Here is a 20,083-nt window from a genome sequence, read left to right as displayed (position 1 = left end):
AGGAAACAGCTAGCATGGCTCCGTCTAAAGTTAACAAAATAAATCTACGGTACGCTTCTGAAGCTCACTAACACGTTGTATCTTGTTTGTACACAAACCGAAATGAGTTGTGGTTTTACGCAAGATTATGAGCCGGACTATTTCTTGGCCGAGTGCAGTTGTTTCTGGAAACTCTACACTGACAACGGGACTCTGAGATCTAAAACTTTGGTGGATTTAGAGCTAGAGAGTCCAAAAATGGTGAAAGCTATCATAGCTTGTCGCCTCAACTTTCAATTAACTTCTTCTGTTGCAGTTTCCCAAAAGAGAAATAGTTCGCAGACAGTTAGGCTTTTGAATAAATCGTGTAAACTCATTGGCCTGTTGAGAGCTATTGTGACTGCCTAGCACTAGTATTCGTATTTCCCAAAATGTCGATTCCTTTAAGCTAAGAACAAAAAATGCGTTCAGCTTTTCTATACCCAGCTAATGTGCCTTTTAGTTTTTACTGGTTGAATTTTGGTTGAAATTCAATATTTAGTCAGCAGGATTCCCAGGATCCTGTCCGGCCGTTTTTTTTTCTTTAGGGTGACGACTTATTTCTCGACTGTCACGCAGCGACTTGGGCTACACAGTAATATACATACAAACACTTCGATGTATATTTACTATGTTTAGTGAGAACAGCATAGTGAGTTGTCACTGGGGATGGAGTCAACTTTACTATGTGGTAAAAAAAACAAAAATGTGAACACGCGGGAAAAAAGATAGAATGAGAGAGACTATGAAAGAAAGAGAAAGAGAGAAAACGAGAGAATGGCAGGGAGAGGTTGTGAAACAGTACAACATCAGACAGGCACTGGAACATAACAACACAGAGAGAGACAAGTATTAGGAAAAATGGTTTAATATAGGAGACAGAAGCAAAAAACTGCATCACACAAGAACATACGTTTACAAAAATAATTCTGACTGCTTCAGCTACACAGTTAGTTCACAGAGAAGGACAGAGAAACCGGAAAAATCTAAACAGCTAAAAGCAAAAAATTTCTAATTAGTTGATCTCTTTATTAAACTAATACATTAATCCACTGAAGGTGACTAAATATTTCTATTCCTTCTTTTTCTATAATTGTCTTATCGTGTAGACGGCACAATACAGAAGTCAAATGAAACTTACCGCTGTTGTATAGACAAACTTGCTAGAACTATTTAAAAAGCAAAACCGAAAAGATCTGACACTCACCTACCCTCTGTTTTTCGGGAAAACAAAGAAAGAACGAAAGAAAGGTAGAAAGAAAGAACAACACTCAAGTGAGGAAAAAGAAGTGAAAGAAATAAAGCCAAAGATCTTCTAGAAAATCTTATATCAAAAGCCAACTTTCTTGATGCCAGCTAGAAATCATACTCGGGGACCAGTCAGAGTCAGGCCACACCACCAGGCCAGACAGCTTTTTTTCTAAGATTTTTTTGTTGTATCCTTTAATCTCCAGTATAAAAAATTCCACTGGTACAAAATGCATAAGTACAATCAGTTGTAGAAATAGGAAAGCCTGCATTTTTTGTACTTTTTAAATCCCATCCAGTGACAGATTTCGAAGTGTTGTCAAACAAACATACATCACGCTTACAGGATCCACTGAAATGCATTGACTTTGGCTTCTCTCAAGACAATAACTTTGAAACTACTGAAAACCTTTTTGAAGAATTGAAAGAAACAAAGAAAACAATAAAAAAAAATTAAAAGAATTTGGATAATTTCTACAGACAACAAGCTCTTTTTTACGGCACGGAAAGAGAGAACACACAAAACATTTTTCCTCAAAAAACTTGACATAAGCCATAATGCAAAGAAACGACAAGTTCAATTTTTTTTTCCTTTCAGATTTCATTGTTTGATAAATAGCACTTAAGATAATTAAGAAAGAAGGAGAACAGAGAAGTGAACAGTGACAAGATAGAAAGATTACAACGAGCATCGGCGATGACAGCCCCTGAGGTGAGCCGCTCGACAGAAACTCTGTTTCCACGACCCTCTTGTGCTTCGACATTGAAACAAAGACAAGATGCTTCACACTAGACTGTGCAACGTCGGGCTGTGTGCAACTCGGTGAGATTTGGCAATTTACGACATAGTTTTTGGGACAGTTAAAATGTCTGAAAACACGCAGACAGCCGTATAAAGTAGCGCGCCGTGAGTCGACATTTGCGACGGCACAGGTGATGTAGCCTCCACACTTAACGAATAGAAGTTGTCGTGCGAATTGTGCGAGAGCGAGGTGACGGTGTGAAGATGTGCAATCGTAGTTCTCGGATGCAAAGGGTTTGACGCTGCAGCGGTTATATACGACGTGAAAAAACCTGCACACGCGCTGGTTCAGAAAACTGGTCCGTTAACACTGATTGAACTGGTCTTGTCCAGCTTTCATACAGGTAGTTATGGCTGTTTGTGGCACTGCTCATGTGTATACTGCATTTAGGAAAAAGTCTGCTCGCCTCCCTTCTTGAGATCAGATAAAGTTTGGTATTGGGTTTGGTCTTCGAGTGGATAATGAAAGCTGTATTGCCTTCATCTCGGCTGTGGCTGTTGTTTTTCCTGTGCGGACCTGCGGACGTGACCCTTCCTCTCCAACCAACAAGCGCTTTATTTCCCCTGTCGCTATTCCAATAAGATGTCTCTCCACATAGCCCTGTTTCTAATAACCCCGGTTAGCCTGGGAGACAACAACCAAGTCGGAGAGAGCGGCATCCTTCAAACAGGCGCCTCCTTTTTTCTCTCCTCCTTCACCGCTGCGAGGACAAACGGCCATTTCAGCTTCTCAAGCTCCGGCCTCCGATCGGACGAAATGGCGGAAGAGCGAAACCCAGACTTTGACGAGTGGGAGGTTAACTGTACACAAAAGGGTGAACCTAGACTTGGCACACATTACTGACTTGACAACATCTTCTACTCTTATAATACTGGTACAACGCTCCCTGGTTAAGGCGACTGGTGAGCTTCTGTAGAAAATAATGCTGCCTTTTTTTTTTTTGCAGAGCGTAAACTAGGCTTTCAGGGAGGGGTATCGGGGGCAGTTGAATAGACTGACAACACTGTGCCATGTAAACGGCTTGACTATGAGAATGTCAATAACACACTTTGGCATCTAAACATGATTTTGGCCCATTACACCACAAGACTCACATATGGAGAAGTCTTAACAACCACTTAAAAAACACGTCAAAGGATAAGTTCATCGGCGAAATCAAACGAGTAAAAAAACTTTGCTCCGGACCGTCCCGCCTCTCTCTTTTTTTGACTGTCCGACGGCGGGCGTGTGCTTTTTCCTCAAAAGATCGAGGCTGGTTTGTGAATGAGCGAGTCTTGCCCTGTGCTTACATCATGAAAGCAAGCGCGCCCGTCTGAGGTGATACACAAAAAGTAATGATCCTCGCCGTCTGAGACAAACGGCGCCGGCTACAACTCAGAAATGTTTTGAACCTAACAAAGGGGATAAGAGGATTTGGAGAAATAAGGCTTCGCGTATGACTCTCACCTCAATTTTTTTTTTCTCCGGCTGAGGAGCGGGACAGTGTGCGAGAAACACAATCAAAACAATACATACTGAAGCCTGATGTCTGTGTTTGTGTCTGTGTGTGCGAGATACTAATAGAGAGAGAACAGGAGTGCAAAGATTTGTGGTAAGGCTTTGATGAATAAAACGGCTGTACAATGGCTAAAAATATCAGTGCGTGATTCTTGTGTGTGTGTGCGCGTGTTTTTAAAGTGTGCGCGTGCACGCTGGCGGGCGGTAGCGGTCGCTGTAGAGGCTTTCACACTCAGGGGCTCTCATGCACAACAAGAAAGTAAACTGTGAGGTCTGCACGAGAATGTGTGTGTGTGTGTCCGTGTGTGCGTGTATATAGATATATATATGACACATGGGCACTTTTTTTTTTTTTTTTTTTTTTTACATCTTTACAAAGAAAAAAGCAAACATGACATTTTCAGGCAACAAGACCACAGAATAGCAAGTTAACAAACTCTTTTTTAAATCTATATTTTAAATATGAGGGATCCATACAAAACACTTATAATAAAATACCCATGTTATCAAATAATTTCACAAGAAATACACTGACGCGCTAGGCAGGAAGTACCTTCAGAATTTGGCACTAAACTCCACTGATCTTGTCTTTTTTTCTTTATAAGACATTTTGCTGAACAACAAAACACATCTAAATATTGTTTCCCACGAGAGAAATAAAATAATAATGACATTGATGCTTCACAAGCTGACATTATATATATATATAGATATATTTATATTTATATATATTTTTAGGAATTTTATATAGCTAATTAACCAACAAGAAATTTAGCAAATAGGGACTCCTTAAAAAAAGAAGAAAAAATAAACGAAAGAAAAACAACAAAGTAACTATTATAGTAATATGAAAGGCTTTGTCTATTGTTCAAGTAAACTGATTTTTTAGTCTTCTCTTGAAAAACATGAGAACATTTAAGACCGTTAGACTTGTGATGAAACCACAACTAAACTCACGAGAAGCACCGACGTTAACGCAGGTTACAGGTATCTTAGTATTTTTTTTTCCTCTATACATTTAAACAGTAGAAAATATAGGTCATTTCATCATGTGCATTTAAACCACGGATTGTCTATCTGTGAGTCAGTTCAGCAAAAGGTGACACAAGTAGGTAGCATTTCTCCCACCCAAACAGGGCAAATGTCTTTTTTATTTTTACCTTTAAACTACTCTAGAAAAAAGTGGTTCTATATATAGACTTTGAATGAGAAACAGAGCCACTTAAAATGGCCTTATCAAAAAACTTTACACTGCCTGAAAAATGTAAAAACCATTGGAGAGCTCTGAGAGAGTCTAATATTGATCAGACAGTTTTTACTCAAAACTGTTTGGAAGTAGTCTTATTTCTCAGAGAAACTGGCGCGGACTGCTTCTGGCCCGCGCTCTGTTTCTCATCGGCGCCAGAAGCAAGATGACGCGCCAATTCCTGTGGTGAACTTTCAAGTTTACTTTAAATGAAGAAGAAAAGAAAGAAAAGAAAAACTGACATAAAGAAGAAGAAGAAACAAAACAAAAATGCAAGAAAACATACTGAATGGAAATCACTTTGCCACAGGTTGTTGTTTTTTTTTCTCCAAAAAGAACATTTGTTTTTCCATAAAAATCGCAGTCTTTTTTGTTTTTCATATGAATGCAGCTTTATATCTTTTTCACATTGATTCATTTTCTTACCCACCCCTCCCTCATCGCCTCACTCCCTCCCTGAAACCCTCCCGGAAAACAGATCCAAATGAGGTCACATGCAAAAAAACAAACAAACAAAAAAGAGAAAAAAATAATCATAAAAATCAAAAAAGTCCAAAAAAGCTAAAAGTTCAAAGTTCAAAAGGTCAGTAGGCGGCGGAGGAGGAGGAGGAGGAGGAGGAGGAGGAGAACCAGGTTATGATCAGGTGAGCTCGGAAAAGACATCAGAAAAAACAATGACGGGGGAGGAGGACGATGACACTTTTTTTTGTTTGGTGGGGATCTTTTTTTGTTTTTGTTTTGTTTAAAGTGTTTTTTTTTGGGGGGGGACGCCACGGAGACATGCTAGGCAAACGATGAGCTAACAGGCATGGAGATGGGTTGTTCTAAAAGGGGGAAAGAAAAAACAGGGGAGAGGAGAGAGTTACACACAGAGAGCCAGAGCACCACACCACTACAGCATTTTTTTTTTGTAAAATCAGGAGAAACAACAACAACAACAACAAACAACAACAAACAAACAACAGCAACAACAACAACAACAACAACAATGCAAACCGGCAGAACAGCAACACCACTCACTGATTTCATTGGCAATTTTTTAGCTTTGATTTTGTTTTTTGTTTTTTTAAATGATATAATGTTATAGGTCTTTACTAACAGGCAACAACACACACACACACACACACACACACACACACACACACACACACACACACTCATTCACACACACATATACACAAAAAACAGAGAGCACCCAAAGCTTTATCCATCAGATCCCAGATGGATGTCATTTGGGAGAAAATAGTCCTATTTTTTGAGGGGAGGGGAAAAAGGGGGGTGGGGGTCGGTCTTTTCATTTCTTACTTTTGAATCTTTTTATCTTTTTTTAATCCTTTGAAAGATGGGGGGAGGGGCAGGAGGGGGCTACGAACAAACAAAAAACGGAAAACACTGAAAACAAAAAAAAAAGTGAAAATAAGTTTTTAAAGAAAAATAATAAGAAAAAACAACGCGAGGAAAAAGGTAGAAAGTAGTCCCACTACGGATGGAGAGAGAGAGGGAGAGCGGTGGAAAGAGAGAGAGGTGGACGATGGATGGATGGATGAATGGGTGAACAGCACAGAGAGATGTGTGTGAATGGATAAATGACACAGGGAGGGGTGGAGGGAGGGCGGTGTGGCTCGAATGGTGGCGGGGCGGGGGGGCGGGGCGGGCGTGTCGTGATTGTGGTTTCTGCACTGAAAAAACATGAAAAACACCGGAGAACCCAATTCCACGAGACTTCTCCACAAGGGTCTACTTTAATGATGCTGTATACTTTATAGGAGTCCAATAACTTAACGATAGGCAATAAATAAAATCCTTTTTTTTTTTCATCTGAGGCAGTAAAAATGTTGTATAAAAATAGAACTGCTTTTTTTACAAATAAAATTTACAGGCCTGTGGCTTTCTGTACTTTGAATTATTTTTTTTAAATCTTTCAACAAACATCAAGTATTTTCAGTTACCACCTTAACCCATAAACTCTTTTTTTTATTATTAGAATTATTATTATAGCCTTCATCAAATTCTGGATGTTGTTTTTGAAAATGTTCTACATGCTGTAATATCCCTTTCACAACAAAGACCAATGTGATCTGACCCAGAAAAGTAGTTACTAATTTTTTTTTTCCACCTTCTGAGAAATAAAAAACTGTTTTTATATTTTCACATAAATAATAAGACGTAGCTGGAGTGTGTGTGTGGTTTTTTTTTCTTCTCGTGGTGGTGGACTGTAACTGTACGGCAGGCTGACGTCGCCACTGACTATAATGTAAAGAGGCCACTAACGTTTTTGCAGCCTTTGCTCCCGGGTTGCCAGCAGGCATAGAGGGGTTTTGGAGAAGCAGCGGCGGCCTGCAACCAACACCGCGGAGGTCAAAGGTCGAATGTGCATATCTGCGTGCGTGTCGCAAAAAAATGAACCCGTCGCCAGGTTCACAACGAGAGAGAGGAAAAAAAAAATTAAAAATCATCATGGCTCCTTTGTCTTTACCTCGGTTCTGACTGTAACTAGTCCTCAAAAATGTATAAATAATCACTGAGAAAGAAAAAAAACTTTGAAACAAACTTTTTTTTTTTTTAAAGCTACCCAAGATAGCTACTTCCTTCCATTGTAAAAAAAAAAAAATAAAAATAAAAATTGCACAAAGTAATGGCGGTAATGGAAGCGTTCATGTGTGTCAAAAAAAAAATTAATTATAATAAATAATAATACTTGAAAGCTAACATAAAAATCTTCAAAAAAGCAAGAAAAACAAGTAAAAAAAAAAAAAAAACAACAAAACAAGGCGTGTGTCTCCCTCAGGGTGGTTGTAGGTCGTCTCCCCCTCCCTCCCACATCCCTCCCTTCCCTCCCATCAACCCCCCCCACCCTCCCCCAGTCCCTGTGTAGAGGTCGTGGCTCGGTTTGCTGTTTTTTTTTTTTTTTTTTTTCATTTTCATTTTTTCTTTTTGTGGGGGGGACTTACCCTAGCAGTGCTAACATGGGGAGCAGATAGACCCTAGTGCTAAGATCAGTACGGTTTGCTGTCGTTCTTGGAGCGCTTCAGCTGCACCTTCAGCCGCTTCATGCCGATCTGGAAGCCGTTCATGGCCTGGATGGCTGCCTGTGCCGACACTGGATTGTCGTAGCTGACGAAGCCTGCGGGGGGCGCCAGAGAAAAGTGGATAGTTGGTGAAAAACGGAAGGAAATGGACTGAAAAGATTGTCACAATGTGGCTTAGTTACCGGTCCTTTTCCCACTTGGCATTAAAGTCGCAACAGGAAGCGTTTTGAAACATTGAATCATTAAACTAATAAAGCTTTGTTGGTATAAGATATATCACTAAATCATGCTGAAATATCTAGTGTTTTCTTCAAGGAGCAGGAATTTAACCAAGCAAAAAGAAATAGCAAGTAGCAGCATGAGCGGGATTGTAAAAGGTGCTAACATGTAGCTAGCCAGCATATCCACAGTGTCTCCACTAGCCTGTGTCTGCTAACGCTCCATGATAAGCTTTCTTAGAAAAGGTTTCATCTGGATTTGGCCCGGTCGGAGCTCCGGAAACAGGCTAGTGAACCAGACCTGGATAAGCAGCAGAAAATGCACGCATGGATGGTTTAATGAGACCATGGTTGGTTGCCTCCAGTTGTATTGTTTATGTTAGCGTCAGTCTCAAAATAAAGACCACATTTCCCTAATCCTTCCATAATCCTCATTGTTTCCTGTGTAACGTCAAAAAAATTTCACTTCTGCAATCAAAGGTTTTCATTCCTTTTCTTTTTGTTTTGTGCCATGAAGCACCGCAGCAGATTTCCCTCCAAATCTGACGATATAAAATACAGCTGAACAGACTTCCACTTGTTTATTTACAGCAACTATACTGTCTCAAAATTAAGATGTTATAATAAACTTGTGTTAAAATACCACGCGAGGGACCCTCACCGTGTTTCTGTGTCTCAAGATCTGATTGAGCCGGATTACATTTACATCTACATTAAAATACACCCCTGGTACACAATAAGAAAAGATTAAACTTTAATGACTCCTGGAGGGGAACTGGGTTGTTGCAACAACAAAATGATTGAAGAATAAAGCTATAGTAAAACAAATAAGGGGGGGAGGGGTTGTAGTGACACTTCCAATTTGAAGCATCCTGAGTCTGCGAAATAACTGCAGTACAATCCTGACACAAATACTTCTAAAAGAATCTGACAAGAGACACAGTATCTGCTCCAAAAATATCATACGGACAACATGACAAAAGGTCACTGTTGGTCAAAATGTCAAAATAATGGTTGTGGCACTGACACTGAGGTTTTATTGTGTTTTATATTTTTTGCTGTCCCTCACAAAGCCATCTTCGTACACACTTCACTTCCTCTTGTAATATCTGCAACCTCTAAAACTGACAGTAAACTCCTCGTCTCGCTTGTCTCACATCCATCCTCGCAATCCATTTTCTGTCAAGTATCACTGCTGTCTGTTTGTGTTCTGTTTTCCTTCCTGGATCCATGCTTGATTTATTTCTGTTGCCCTTAGTTGCTACACGAGGAACGGAGAGACGCATTATAGTTCGGTTTTGTTGTCAACATGGACAAATGCTATGCAAATGAAAATCTACAGTACACTTAAAATGCATTTAACCTTGGATTTGAAGCCTTTTCTTTTGCTCTGTCAGTCAGAACGTTAATACCAGGTGGAAAAGAGTCACTTGATGTCCCAGTTCAGGGTTGGTTCCCTTTTAATCAGGCGTGTCCCATTTGAATAGCTTCCATAAATGTGGCTGAGGAACATAACCTCTTTTGCCTGAATTTGGAGGACACAACCAGTGTGTCCTTTGCAGCCCTCAATGTCTCACAGCCCATTTGGAGTCCGTCATTTGTTTCCTGCAGCACTCAAATGATCCTTGTCAACTCGTTAAGTCTGGAAATATCGCAGGGAAGTGCAAGAAAATGTTCACCAGGTATTTGGATTTGAGTTTTCGTCAGTCACAGGTAGTGGGAATTTTGAGTTGCTCCTGTGGTTTCTTAATAATTTACCACAAAGTTTCCTGGACAGAATATGTAATTTGGTACTAATCTTAAGAGAAGATAGAGACAATGGGGGTGAGACAGTAATTTGAGTTTAATGAGTTGTATTGAGTTCATACGGAGGAGTTATTGATTTCCAGCAGATTTTCTTTACCTACCTGCTAAAATATTCGAAACTGCAAAAAACCCATTTAAACCAAAGTAAGTATTCATGTTTTAATGGAATCTTTACTCTCCATATTTGACAGCTGTACGCTTGCCTGTGGACAAATTGTCCGTGTTCGCAGCTGACCTGGTGTGCACTGAAGACTTTCTACACTACGCTATGCTGGTAATTAACTGAACACCATCTCAAATTTTCTTATAATTAGTGCCAAATGGTGGTTTTCAGGAACCTTCTTAAGAATTTAGTTCCTGTCTAAAATAATTAGGAAACTATGGGACCTGTGCAACAAAGTGTTACCAAAGACTTTTTTTATTTTGCAGGTAATGTAAGGCAGACATAAACAGCCTTGACATGTTTAGTCTACCACTGGCTATTTAAGGATAACTTCATAGTGGTGCATCTCAATATTTTGGACTTTATGAGTTGATGAGGAGAGCCTGAATTCATTATTTTTGACCACAACCGTCTTTAGTCGACATAGGGCACCCATACTTTTTGGCCTTTTCAAGCACTTCCGAATTGTTTTGTACCAATATTCAAGAAAAATCTAAAGTTTTTCAGTTGTAATCATGACTTGAGTGCTGAGGTGAATGCCAAGTCAGTAAAATAAATCTCTTATGATATGAGCATGATATGTTCAACCTGGCCTTCATTTCCTCTGAAGGATCCAGTTTCGTGGGCTGTATCCTTCAGAGAATCCAGCCCCTGAACTGAGACACAGCTAGTAAAGGAAAAGGACAGATAACTGCAGGCATTTCTGTGTGTTTCCCATTCTTTGGGAGCACACACTGTCGCGTGCACTGCTGTCGTACCGAAGCACTTGCTAAGGTTTGTCTGTTTGTCGATGAAGACTTTGGCAGAGACCACGTTTCCGAAAGGCATGAACATCTGGAGTATGTCCTGGTCTCCAAACTCCTGGGGCAGGTGGTAGATGAACAGGTTGGCACCTTCGGGACCTGGCGGGACGAGATGCAGAGCGGGTATAAGGTCAGAGTGGTTTTTCATTAAACAAAACTGCAGGAGAGGGAGCGCTGCATTGTGGCGACTGGCACCGCTGTGCTGTCGTCATAGGAACGCAGCTGAAGCACAGCGCTTAGCACAATATCGCATGACCTTGAGTTTGTTATTGCTTTTAAACAACATTCTGCAATTGTATTGAACATTAAACGAAGATGAAAGCTTTTGGTTTTCATTTAATAATTATATTTTGGCTCTCTGCTAATAAAAGTAGTTCCCTGTTCTCTTGCTTTTGATTCATTCATTCTTTCAGCTGCATGTTGTCTCTCTTAAGAGGGGTCATAGGTCGCTCCCCCCTTTTATCACACAGAGGTCAGATCTCTTAGAATCATTAAATATGCTCTCTTCTGCTAAATGAAGCTAGAATGGAGCCTGGTATTTGTCACATCTTTGTCTCCCTGGATGGATTGTCAAAGAAAGAAAAGCATCTTTACCAATGGATCTTTGTTGGAAGCAGAGATGAGAAGTGGACAAACAAACAGTATGTGGCTCTTTTTCTTTTACTTTACATTTCATCATCTGGTTTGTATTCAACACTGCTGTTGAAAGCTTTTGGGAAAATTGAACTTCAACCACCAGGCTCTGTGTGAAGGTGGTACTTTGCAACAGCGCTGATATGTAGACTGATCAATTTTACATTTTCTCTTCCACAATGAACTGTACAATCATCAACAAAATTATTGATGATATTCATAGAGAAGTCTGATTAAACACACATTTTGTCCTACTAAGGTAATATAAGTTTCTTCAAAATAAGACAAAATAATTCCTCTGTTTTTCTCTGTCGGAGAATGGGCATAAAAATGGCTTTCATAAACAAATGTAATTTTTTGGTAAGAGTGTTTTAAAGAGGAGTCTTTCAGGGACAAAAAACAGTGGACTTTTTGTGTTTAATCTGAATTTAAAAAAATAAAAAATGAACAATACAAAATGTTCCCCCAATTTCAACAAAAGCACCCAGTTCAGATTTTTCTTTCTACTAAATAAGCAACTCATTTGTGTTTCTCATCATCTTCTATTACTAGAAGCATTTTCTGAGCTGCTCTTGTCAATTTAATGTGTCTTTTAGCAGCAGGAAACACAACTTCAAATCCAGATGTGTATTTGGGGTGCTGCTGCATTTAAAAAAGTGTTTTTGGTACATATTAACTGTAGAAATAAACACAACTACACTTTTACCTACATATTATATTATTAAGAGTTAATTTTTTTTAAATCACAGTCATAATCATCCTAGGTTTCAGCTGGAGTTTAAAAGCCTCATGCTGTCTATTTGCTGTTCTACAAAATAAATCCTGGAGGAAACACTGAATGTGAAGAACTGCTGTAAATAATCGAACTCCCACTGAGCAGCAGTGATGTGCAGACAGATGGCCCCAGGCTACTGACCCTCTTTCTGGCTGCCAGCAGCCCCTTGCTGCTGCAGCAGGGACTGGCTGTAGAGGGTGGGCAGCGCTGCGGCGGCATACTGCTGGATCCCTGAGTAAGCCTGCGTCAGCGCGTCCATGGTGCCCGCCGTCCCGTTGGTAAGCCCTGCGCCGCCCAGGCCTCCGTTAAGAGCCGCCATACCTGAGAGCATTTGAGCAACTTTACATAAAACCCAACAATAAAGAAAGAAGAGTGCACTTACTCATTAGCGCTCCCACTGAAGGTTGTGTTTTTACCACACATACACACACTAACACACACACACACACACACACACACACATACAAAATCCTACACGACTGTTACAAGACGTACACACACACACACACACACACACACACACACACACACACACACACACACACACACACACAGACACAGACTGACGGTCACACAGACAACACTGTAAGTTACACACATGTCAACGTCACACACAAAAATACACATCAATACTGCGTCTAACAACGAAACACGACAGCTAACACGTCAGAGCACAGGACACACAGAGTATTAGTTTAAACACAATAAAGTACAGTATGAGCGTAGCTGATGACAGCCAGAGCTGCACACAGGTGTACTCCAGATCAGAAGCACGCAGCGATGCAATGCACGCACACAAAAACACACTAAGAAAACAGTAGTGTCTACAAAACACTGAAGACCAAAAATGAAAAACACCAGAATGATCACATGAAAACAAACTCACAGGGGCTAGTAATGCAGGGCCTCCTAAAGGGACACATTTTCTCCAGTTGGCCCCCATTTGGTCATTAAAACTGTTCTTGTGTTGGTGTATTTTCATTAGCTGTTGGCTCCTTTTACTACATTAGCTGCAGCACTGGTCACTAAGAAGACCTGCTGAAGGACGTGACGAGGGTCCCAATTTTAACATTTTTTAATTTTAAAGACAAGTGGCCATCCATTTGAATTATGGGTAGTGTAGTAGCCTGCTAAACTTAGGGACTAGGGACTAATACAAGTTTAATATTTCTGTTTGTGTACGCATTTAACTGACATGATGTGACTTTTAGAGGTTCTAGTAGGCATTAATTGCAAACTCTTGCTTTAAATTAAGGGCTCTTCTAATTAAACTTTTAGGCTATTATCACATCAGCAGTACATTTTTCTTGACTTTGTCTTTCATCTTATTCATTTAATGTCTGAATTATTCAGTTTTAATGTCTTATTTTTTGTCTTCTACAAATGAATCGATTCATCCACATAACAAATAACCCAAAATATAAAAGCAGTTGGTCCAGGACACCCTAATAAAATGACAAAAAAAAGGTACTGACAGATAATCTGCATTAGTACTGATATGTGAAATCCCATAATGGTCTGTCTTTATAATCCACCCTACAGAAGAGTCAGACATCAACAGCGAGACGTGACTTGATGTCCTTTCCTAGCCTGTGACGTCTCACTTTGGGTGTGAGACAGGCACGTGGAGCGAGGAGGGAAGGAAGGGGGGGTTTGAGTTTAAAAAGTGAAGGAACACAGCGGTAACACTCATTAGCTGCTTGTAACGGCTTAATATCACGGCGGAGGGCAACTTGTCTGGGGGGGTCTGACATTGGCTTCGGCGTCCTGTCGCCTCACCGTCAGACACAGTGAAATAAATTATCACCGCAGAGCTGTGGATTATAGGTCACTCATTTATTCAGGAATAATTGCACTGGTGACCTTTGCAATTCAATTAAAGCCTAGATGTGTTTAAATGAGGGCGGTCGGTGGTGGGTGGAGGGATGAGGAGGGCACACAATGAGGAGGGATGGGTTAGCTGGGACAAAATGGGATGCAAAAAGAAAGTAGCCCATTCTGTTTGAAAGGTGTGTGTATGCGCGTGTGCCCGCATGTCCTGTGTTTCTGTACCTGTGTGTGCTCGAGTAGACGCGTATATGATTTACACCGCGGATACAGCTACTCCAGCCGAGGAGCGGTAAAGGTCAGAGGAGAATAATGTGGTGGAAGAGGCCAGTAGTACAGGATCTCTGCTGTAATAACAGCGCTGATTAAGATCCCAGCCCCGTCTTCCCAGAGGTCAAAGGCAGGACACACAGCACGCAGCTCGGCAGACGCCGGTGGACCACACAGACTGTGTAGTCGATACAATTCACACGCGGATAGAAACAAGTGTATCTGCTCTGGATGGACCACACTTTGAAGTAAAACCTGACTACTAAACCAGCTGCCCTACAACTGCCATCATAACACTAACACTAGTTAGCCCATATCGTCTTTTCCTATCTTCCTGATAAGTTTTTGGCACGAAAATTGTTATTTTATTTTATTGACATACAAAAGGTCTTTTGTTTTGTTTTTGGCATAAAAATTTCAACTTTTGTATTTAATCAGCATTAAACCAATATAAATATTTGAGTTTCTTTTAGCATAAAGACGGCCACGGTTGGAATGTTTTGTGTATGAAAATGGTAAAATATTTTTTTTGGGCATTGCCACAATTTGTATTTTTGGCATGCAAATAAACAGATATGTATTTATTGGGCAGGAAATTTGCCAGATTTGTATTTTCTTGGATTAAAGTGGTCTGATTTCATGTTTTTCTCGCACAAAATCAAAATAAAATTTGATTTGTAAATGATTCTTTTAAATATGATATAAGATCTTTGGCATGAAAATTACAATATTTTGTCTGTACTGGAAGGGAAATTTGTCAAATGTTGTATTTTAACAGAAGTTACATTTTGACATAAAAATGATCAAATTCTTATTTTGAAGACATAAAATAAATAAAATTTGAGTTCTTCCCTTGCAACCCTCTAAATGTTCAATCCCCTTGTACAGATGACAGAAGACACAACAAATGACACAACAAAACAACACAATGTGAGACAACATTGTCCCACACAGAGACGCGTGAGGTGACAGCAGCACGTCAGCTCTGCCCGGACGGCACCGCAGCACTCTTACAGCAAGCATAACCCAGGACACAACCAGGAAGCGGATGGCGAGAATGGAGGAATGGATGGATGAATGGATGAAATATATGTGACCAGATGAGTTAATGAAGTAGAGAGAGTGAGGACAATTTATTATAAAGTGAAAGTGAGACACAGAGAGACGACCAGAGGAACCAAACTCCAGACTGTAGTTTGGTGTTTGTTGTCCATTTGTCTACAAATATATACATTCTGAATACATTTCTTATGTATTTCTTCATCTGTTCATCATTATTTGTTATACATTTCTCTTATTCCATCTTTCATTGTTGTAAAATATAGACTTTAATGTCTAAAATTAAGTAACTGATCCAACTGTCCAATTTCAACCTGTGAGTTTATATCTAAAGTATGTACCTAAAGTATAAACTGTTTCCATGTAGGTATGATACAATTCTGTACATCCACAGACATTAGAGCTGGACATCTAGATGGGTTTTTTATATTCTCAGCCTTTGTTTAATGACATTAAACATACTATAGCACACTATAGTACTGCAAATTCTGCAGGTTTTAATGTAAGTGTTATTGACAAGTCTTTTTTTTTGTCTTTAAATTTATCAAAATTAAAAGGTTAAATATGAGATATTATCAGTTTTAATTAAAATATCATATGCAACGGCCTTCAAAAACCCATTTCAATCAAACTCTAATGTTTGGCGTCTCTCTGCATCAACTCACAGGTTGTGGTAGTGATGCTGCTGTTGGATGTGGATGGTCCGGAGTGGAGGTGTAGGTGAAGGTGGAGTGGCTGATGACAGGGTGAATACTCACTGTTGATGCTACCTGCTAGTGCATTTATGTTGTTCAGGCCCACAGTGGCGCCTGCCAGGCCCTGCAGGGTGCCCAGAGAGGTTAGAGAGTTCATGGCACCGGCGTTGGAGCTGGCTGTGGTGCCTGCTGCCGGGGCAGAAAGAAGAAAAGGAAAGGAAGGAGGAATGGGAGGGGAGGAGGGAAGGAGAAGAACAAGATGAAGAGAGTGAAAAGAGAAAGGAGGGATAAGGGCGGAGGTGAAGGGGAAAGTAGGAGACAAAGAAACAGCCATGTTATACAAGCATTTAACAAACCTCAAAGTCCCACGTATAGAGGCTTTCTTACTAAATACATTACATTCTCAGGCTATTTAAGATAGGCCTTTATTGAGTTTATATAAAGTGCTACCTGTCCCATCTAACGTCGTCATAATTTTGAAATATTTACTGCAAACAACTGAAAGCACTGCTGAGAAGACTGGCTGCCTTTACATTCTTACCTCCACGAAGGAGGTTATGTGTTCAATGCTTTCTTGGTTTGTAAGTTAGCAGGCTGTCGGACTTAAATTTGATTAATTTAATTGGTGGAAATTGATGAACAGTGGGAAAAGGTGGAGATAGCACCACCGTGTGACCAATTTATAGACCAAACATCGTATAAGTCACTCCGCACTGACTAACTGAACAGCGTGATGTAACAGAAAAATTCAGTTTTCTTGGGTTTTAAAGGTTGAAGATGAATCTGGAAATCTGCATCCTTTTCACCCTAACAGATTTTCCACCCTTTTGAATTGAATTTGAAGAACTTGATGGCACCTCCCATTTCGGAAGTGCTACAGCAGCATTGAAACAAAGCACCATCAATGTGTATTTTGATGCAGATCCAAATCCTGGATTAAAAACCAAAAATTTCCACGATTAAAACGTAACCACAGAGAGCTATATTTCAGCCTTGGCAGAGGTTGCACACTCTGTGCATGTTTTCTAGTTTCCAAGATTTGTCTGGTCAGATTTGTTCGGAGATTTGCGCGAACTGGCCATCATCCTTCTAGTGCAAACAGAGCTTAAGCTTTTTGATGATAAAGACTAATGCTGGGAGGCCAATGGAGAAATCACTCCACGATATGTGTGGAGTATAAGTAGAGCCAGTGTGAATAGAGAAAGCTAGAAACACCAAGCACTGGAGTTCAAGGGAAATGTGATCTTGAGGCAACCAATTTTCTCCACAGTGGTCTTCTTTTATGGATCTTTAACGGTGTGTCCCAGTCAGTTTGATGGTAAGCTTAAAAATATTAAAAGTAGCACCTTTAATTAATCTAACAAGTTGCAGCACCTTGACCCTACATATAAAAACCTCATGAGCAAAATTATATGGAGATGAAAACATCTACGGTTTGTTTAGATCAGGAATATATTCACAAAAGCAGGTAAATTGGAATATTGCTGCATTCATGGTGATGCTATATTTGCATTGAAAAAACACAAGGACCATCCAAAAAAAGCAGACATATGTACAGAAAGGCAAGAGCACAATCAGAAGAGACTTATTATGCTTACAGATAACCTCTCGGAAATGTTGAGAGTGTGAAACTTTTGCAAATCTTTCTTATTTACAGTTGGCTTTAAATCAGTTGCTCGTGTTGTCACGGACACCAAAAAAAAAAAAAAACACACAAAACTTCAACACGGTGGACACAAACTCACACACACACATACACCTGAACACACACCGATGTGAAATGTGTGCCATACATGAACTACTATGTCAGTGGTGGTGGGTGAGATGGTGGGAAGTATGGTGCACAAAGCTCACAACCTTTTTCTGTTTTCAGACAAAAAAAAAAGAAAAAAAGATTGAATCTATTAATTTACCCTTGATCTCATCAAAGCGATTCCAACAAAGCAGGATTGCCGCTGAATATATTAAGAAATGGTGTGATAAAGGGAGCATTATGTCGGCACATGGTGCAAAAACAAAAACGCTGGCCTGTCTCCATGCAGAACTGTCTATATTTATCAAACTGGTGTGACGTTTTCAGTTTCATTTACTCATGCAGTATAGCGCCACTCATTCACACTGAGCGCTGAGTAGCTCAACCTGAGTGTGTACTATTCAAGGTTGGACTGACATTCAGAGTCAGACAGAGAGAAAGAAAGAGAGAGGGCTTGGAATAAGGGAGAAGGTGAAGAGTATGGAGAGAATAAGCGAGGGAAGGAAGAGAGACGAGACAAGAACGGGCATTCATGCCAGTGCGAACCGGCTCGGTGGAGGCAGGGAAGTGGGATGGAAGCGGCGCAAGTGTTAACGTGAAGGAGGAAGAAGAGAAGGGGGGGGAATGAGGGGTAAGGAGGAGTGGGGGTGAGGAGGTGTGTGTGTGGGGGGGGGGGAGAGGTAGCTTTTCATATTCATGCTCTGTTGGGAGTGCGCTCCAAAAGAGACAGCAAAACCACGGCTGCTGGAGCGAGGCCGAGCCGACATGAAAGGGGAGAATGATGGAGCAGAAACAGGGAGCTTGTCAAAAGGAGGGCAGCAGCAAAAGACGAGGGCAACGAGAAGGAACACACGGAGAGGAAGAGGAGGAGGAGGAGGAGGAGGGGGAGGGGAGAATGAGGCAGTGTGGGAAAAAACAAAAAAGGAAGGAGAGAATCTGAAGGTGGCGATATTTAACCTGAGCCGAGTTCGGACATCAACCTGGTAGTTTTTTGACCCCCCCCCCCCCCAGCCATGAGCAGAGACAAAACACCAACACACACATACAGGTGCAAACAGACGCCGTCCTCCGGGACACAACAACTACGGCCGAAAAAAAAAAAAAAATGTCTACACGTGTCTCTAGAGCTGGTGAGGTTAGGCACAGACAAAGAAAACCACACAGATCTGATACCGGACGGAAACATTAAAGCACAGAACACACAGACATGCACACGCGCACACATATACAGTGCGTGTATCATGGTTGTTGGGCCACATGGTGAGGACGTGAGGTGTGAGGGGGGGGGACGCAAAGGTAGGCAGCGCAGCAACAACAACACAGCATGGTTTCTCTATTGAGATGGAGGTCTGGAAAGCGGAGACGGTGGACACACACACCACGGCAATGTGCCAGGAAAGAAGGTCAACAACACTGACGAAGATCTGAACAATGGAGATGGGCATGTTTCGGCAACGATGATTGGTTGATGGTTTCAGTGATGGCGGTGGGCGGTGAGGTGCCGGGAATCATGGGGAGGGGGGGGGCGACAACACTGGTAATGGTAACGGTGCAGAGCGGAGGACGTAGGCAGGCGTTGGCCCCCTCGGCGTCGGACCCCCCAACCTGAGTGGCTGCGGTGTTACCTGGGCTGGCCAACGCTCCCAGGGAGGCGGCGTTGGAGGACAGGGGGTTTGCGGTGGAGGGACTGGCTGAGTTTTGGGCCGCCGCCGCCGCCGCTGCTAAAGTGGCCAGGTTCTGCAACTGCAGAGCACTCATACCTGGAGAGAGGAGCCAGAGAGGGTGGTGTCAAACCTGGGCAGCGAGGCTGAGGCGTGGCTGGGCCGCCTGGCTGGACCGGGACAGTGCACCAGAGGACAGTACTGAACACGAGTGAGCTTCCTGCTGTCCCAAAGGTGCGCAGGAATAAAAGAGGAGTGTGTGTGTGGATGTGCTGTGTGTCTTTCCTGCTCTATCGTTGGACAACTTTAACGTATCTTCGCCCCTGTGAGGAGTCTGCAGTGTGTGAAGGCAAACACTGCAGCAGCTGATTTCGCTAATAAGTCCCACATGTGTTTGAATCAGTAAAAGCAGCTGTTGTAGTGTTTAGGTTTGGTGCATTTCTCTGAGGCAGAAATATTCTCACTGGTTTAGTTCAACCTGTATTTTTCTGTCTAAGCGAAGCAAAAAAAAAAAAAAAAAAAAAGACGACAGCTAATGAAACTAACCTTCCTAGTTATCTAGACCTTGAGATTTGACTG

At 41.2% G+C, this 20,083-nt stretch overlaps 1 protein-coding gene across 24 annotated transcripts in view; it reads right to left on the bottom strand.

Moving 5' to 3' along the window:
* Positions 1-870: 870 nt before the first annotated feature.
* celf2 (cugbp, Elav-like family member 2) overlaps positions 871-20,083 on the bottom strand; it is an 82,722-nt gene continuing 63,509 nt past the window's right edge. For 4 of the 24 annotated variants that reach the window (XM_051392964.1, XM_051392971.1, XM_051392969.1 and 1 more), the window contains exons 8-13: positions 19,469-19,603; positions 16,154-16,279; positions 12,381-12,578; positions 10,787-10,930; positions 7,764-7,936; positions 871-5,636 (exon numbers count right to left, since the gene is read on the bottom strand). In XM_051392964.1, coding sequence (XP_051248924.1) covers positions 7,809-7,936; positions 10,787-10,930; positions 12,381-12,578; positions 16,154-16,279; positions 19,469-19,603 — 731 coding nt within the window. In that variant the 3' untranslated portion in view covers positions 871-5,636; positions 7,764-7,808. The remainder of the gene's footprint in view (positions 5,637-7,763; positions 7,937-10,786; positions 10,931-12,380; positions 12,579-16,153; positions 16,280-19,468; positions 19,604-20,083) is intronic. The other 20 variants (XM_051392966.1, XM_051392972.1, XM_051392975.1 and 17 more) reach the window with 9 other exon arrangements.

This window comes from Dicentrarchus labrax, unplaced genomic scaffold, assembly GCF_905237075.1.
Source record: "Dicentrarchus labrax unplaced genomic scaffold, dlabrax2021, whole genome shotgun sequence".
NCBI lineage: Eukaryota > Metazoa > Chordata > Actinopteri > Moronidae > Dicentrarchus > Dicentrarchus labrax.
Note: the sequence above shows the minus strand (reverse complement) of the source record. Positions and strands in the feature narration are given on the sequence as shown.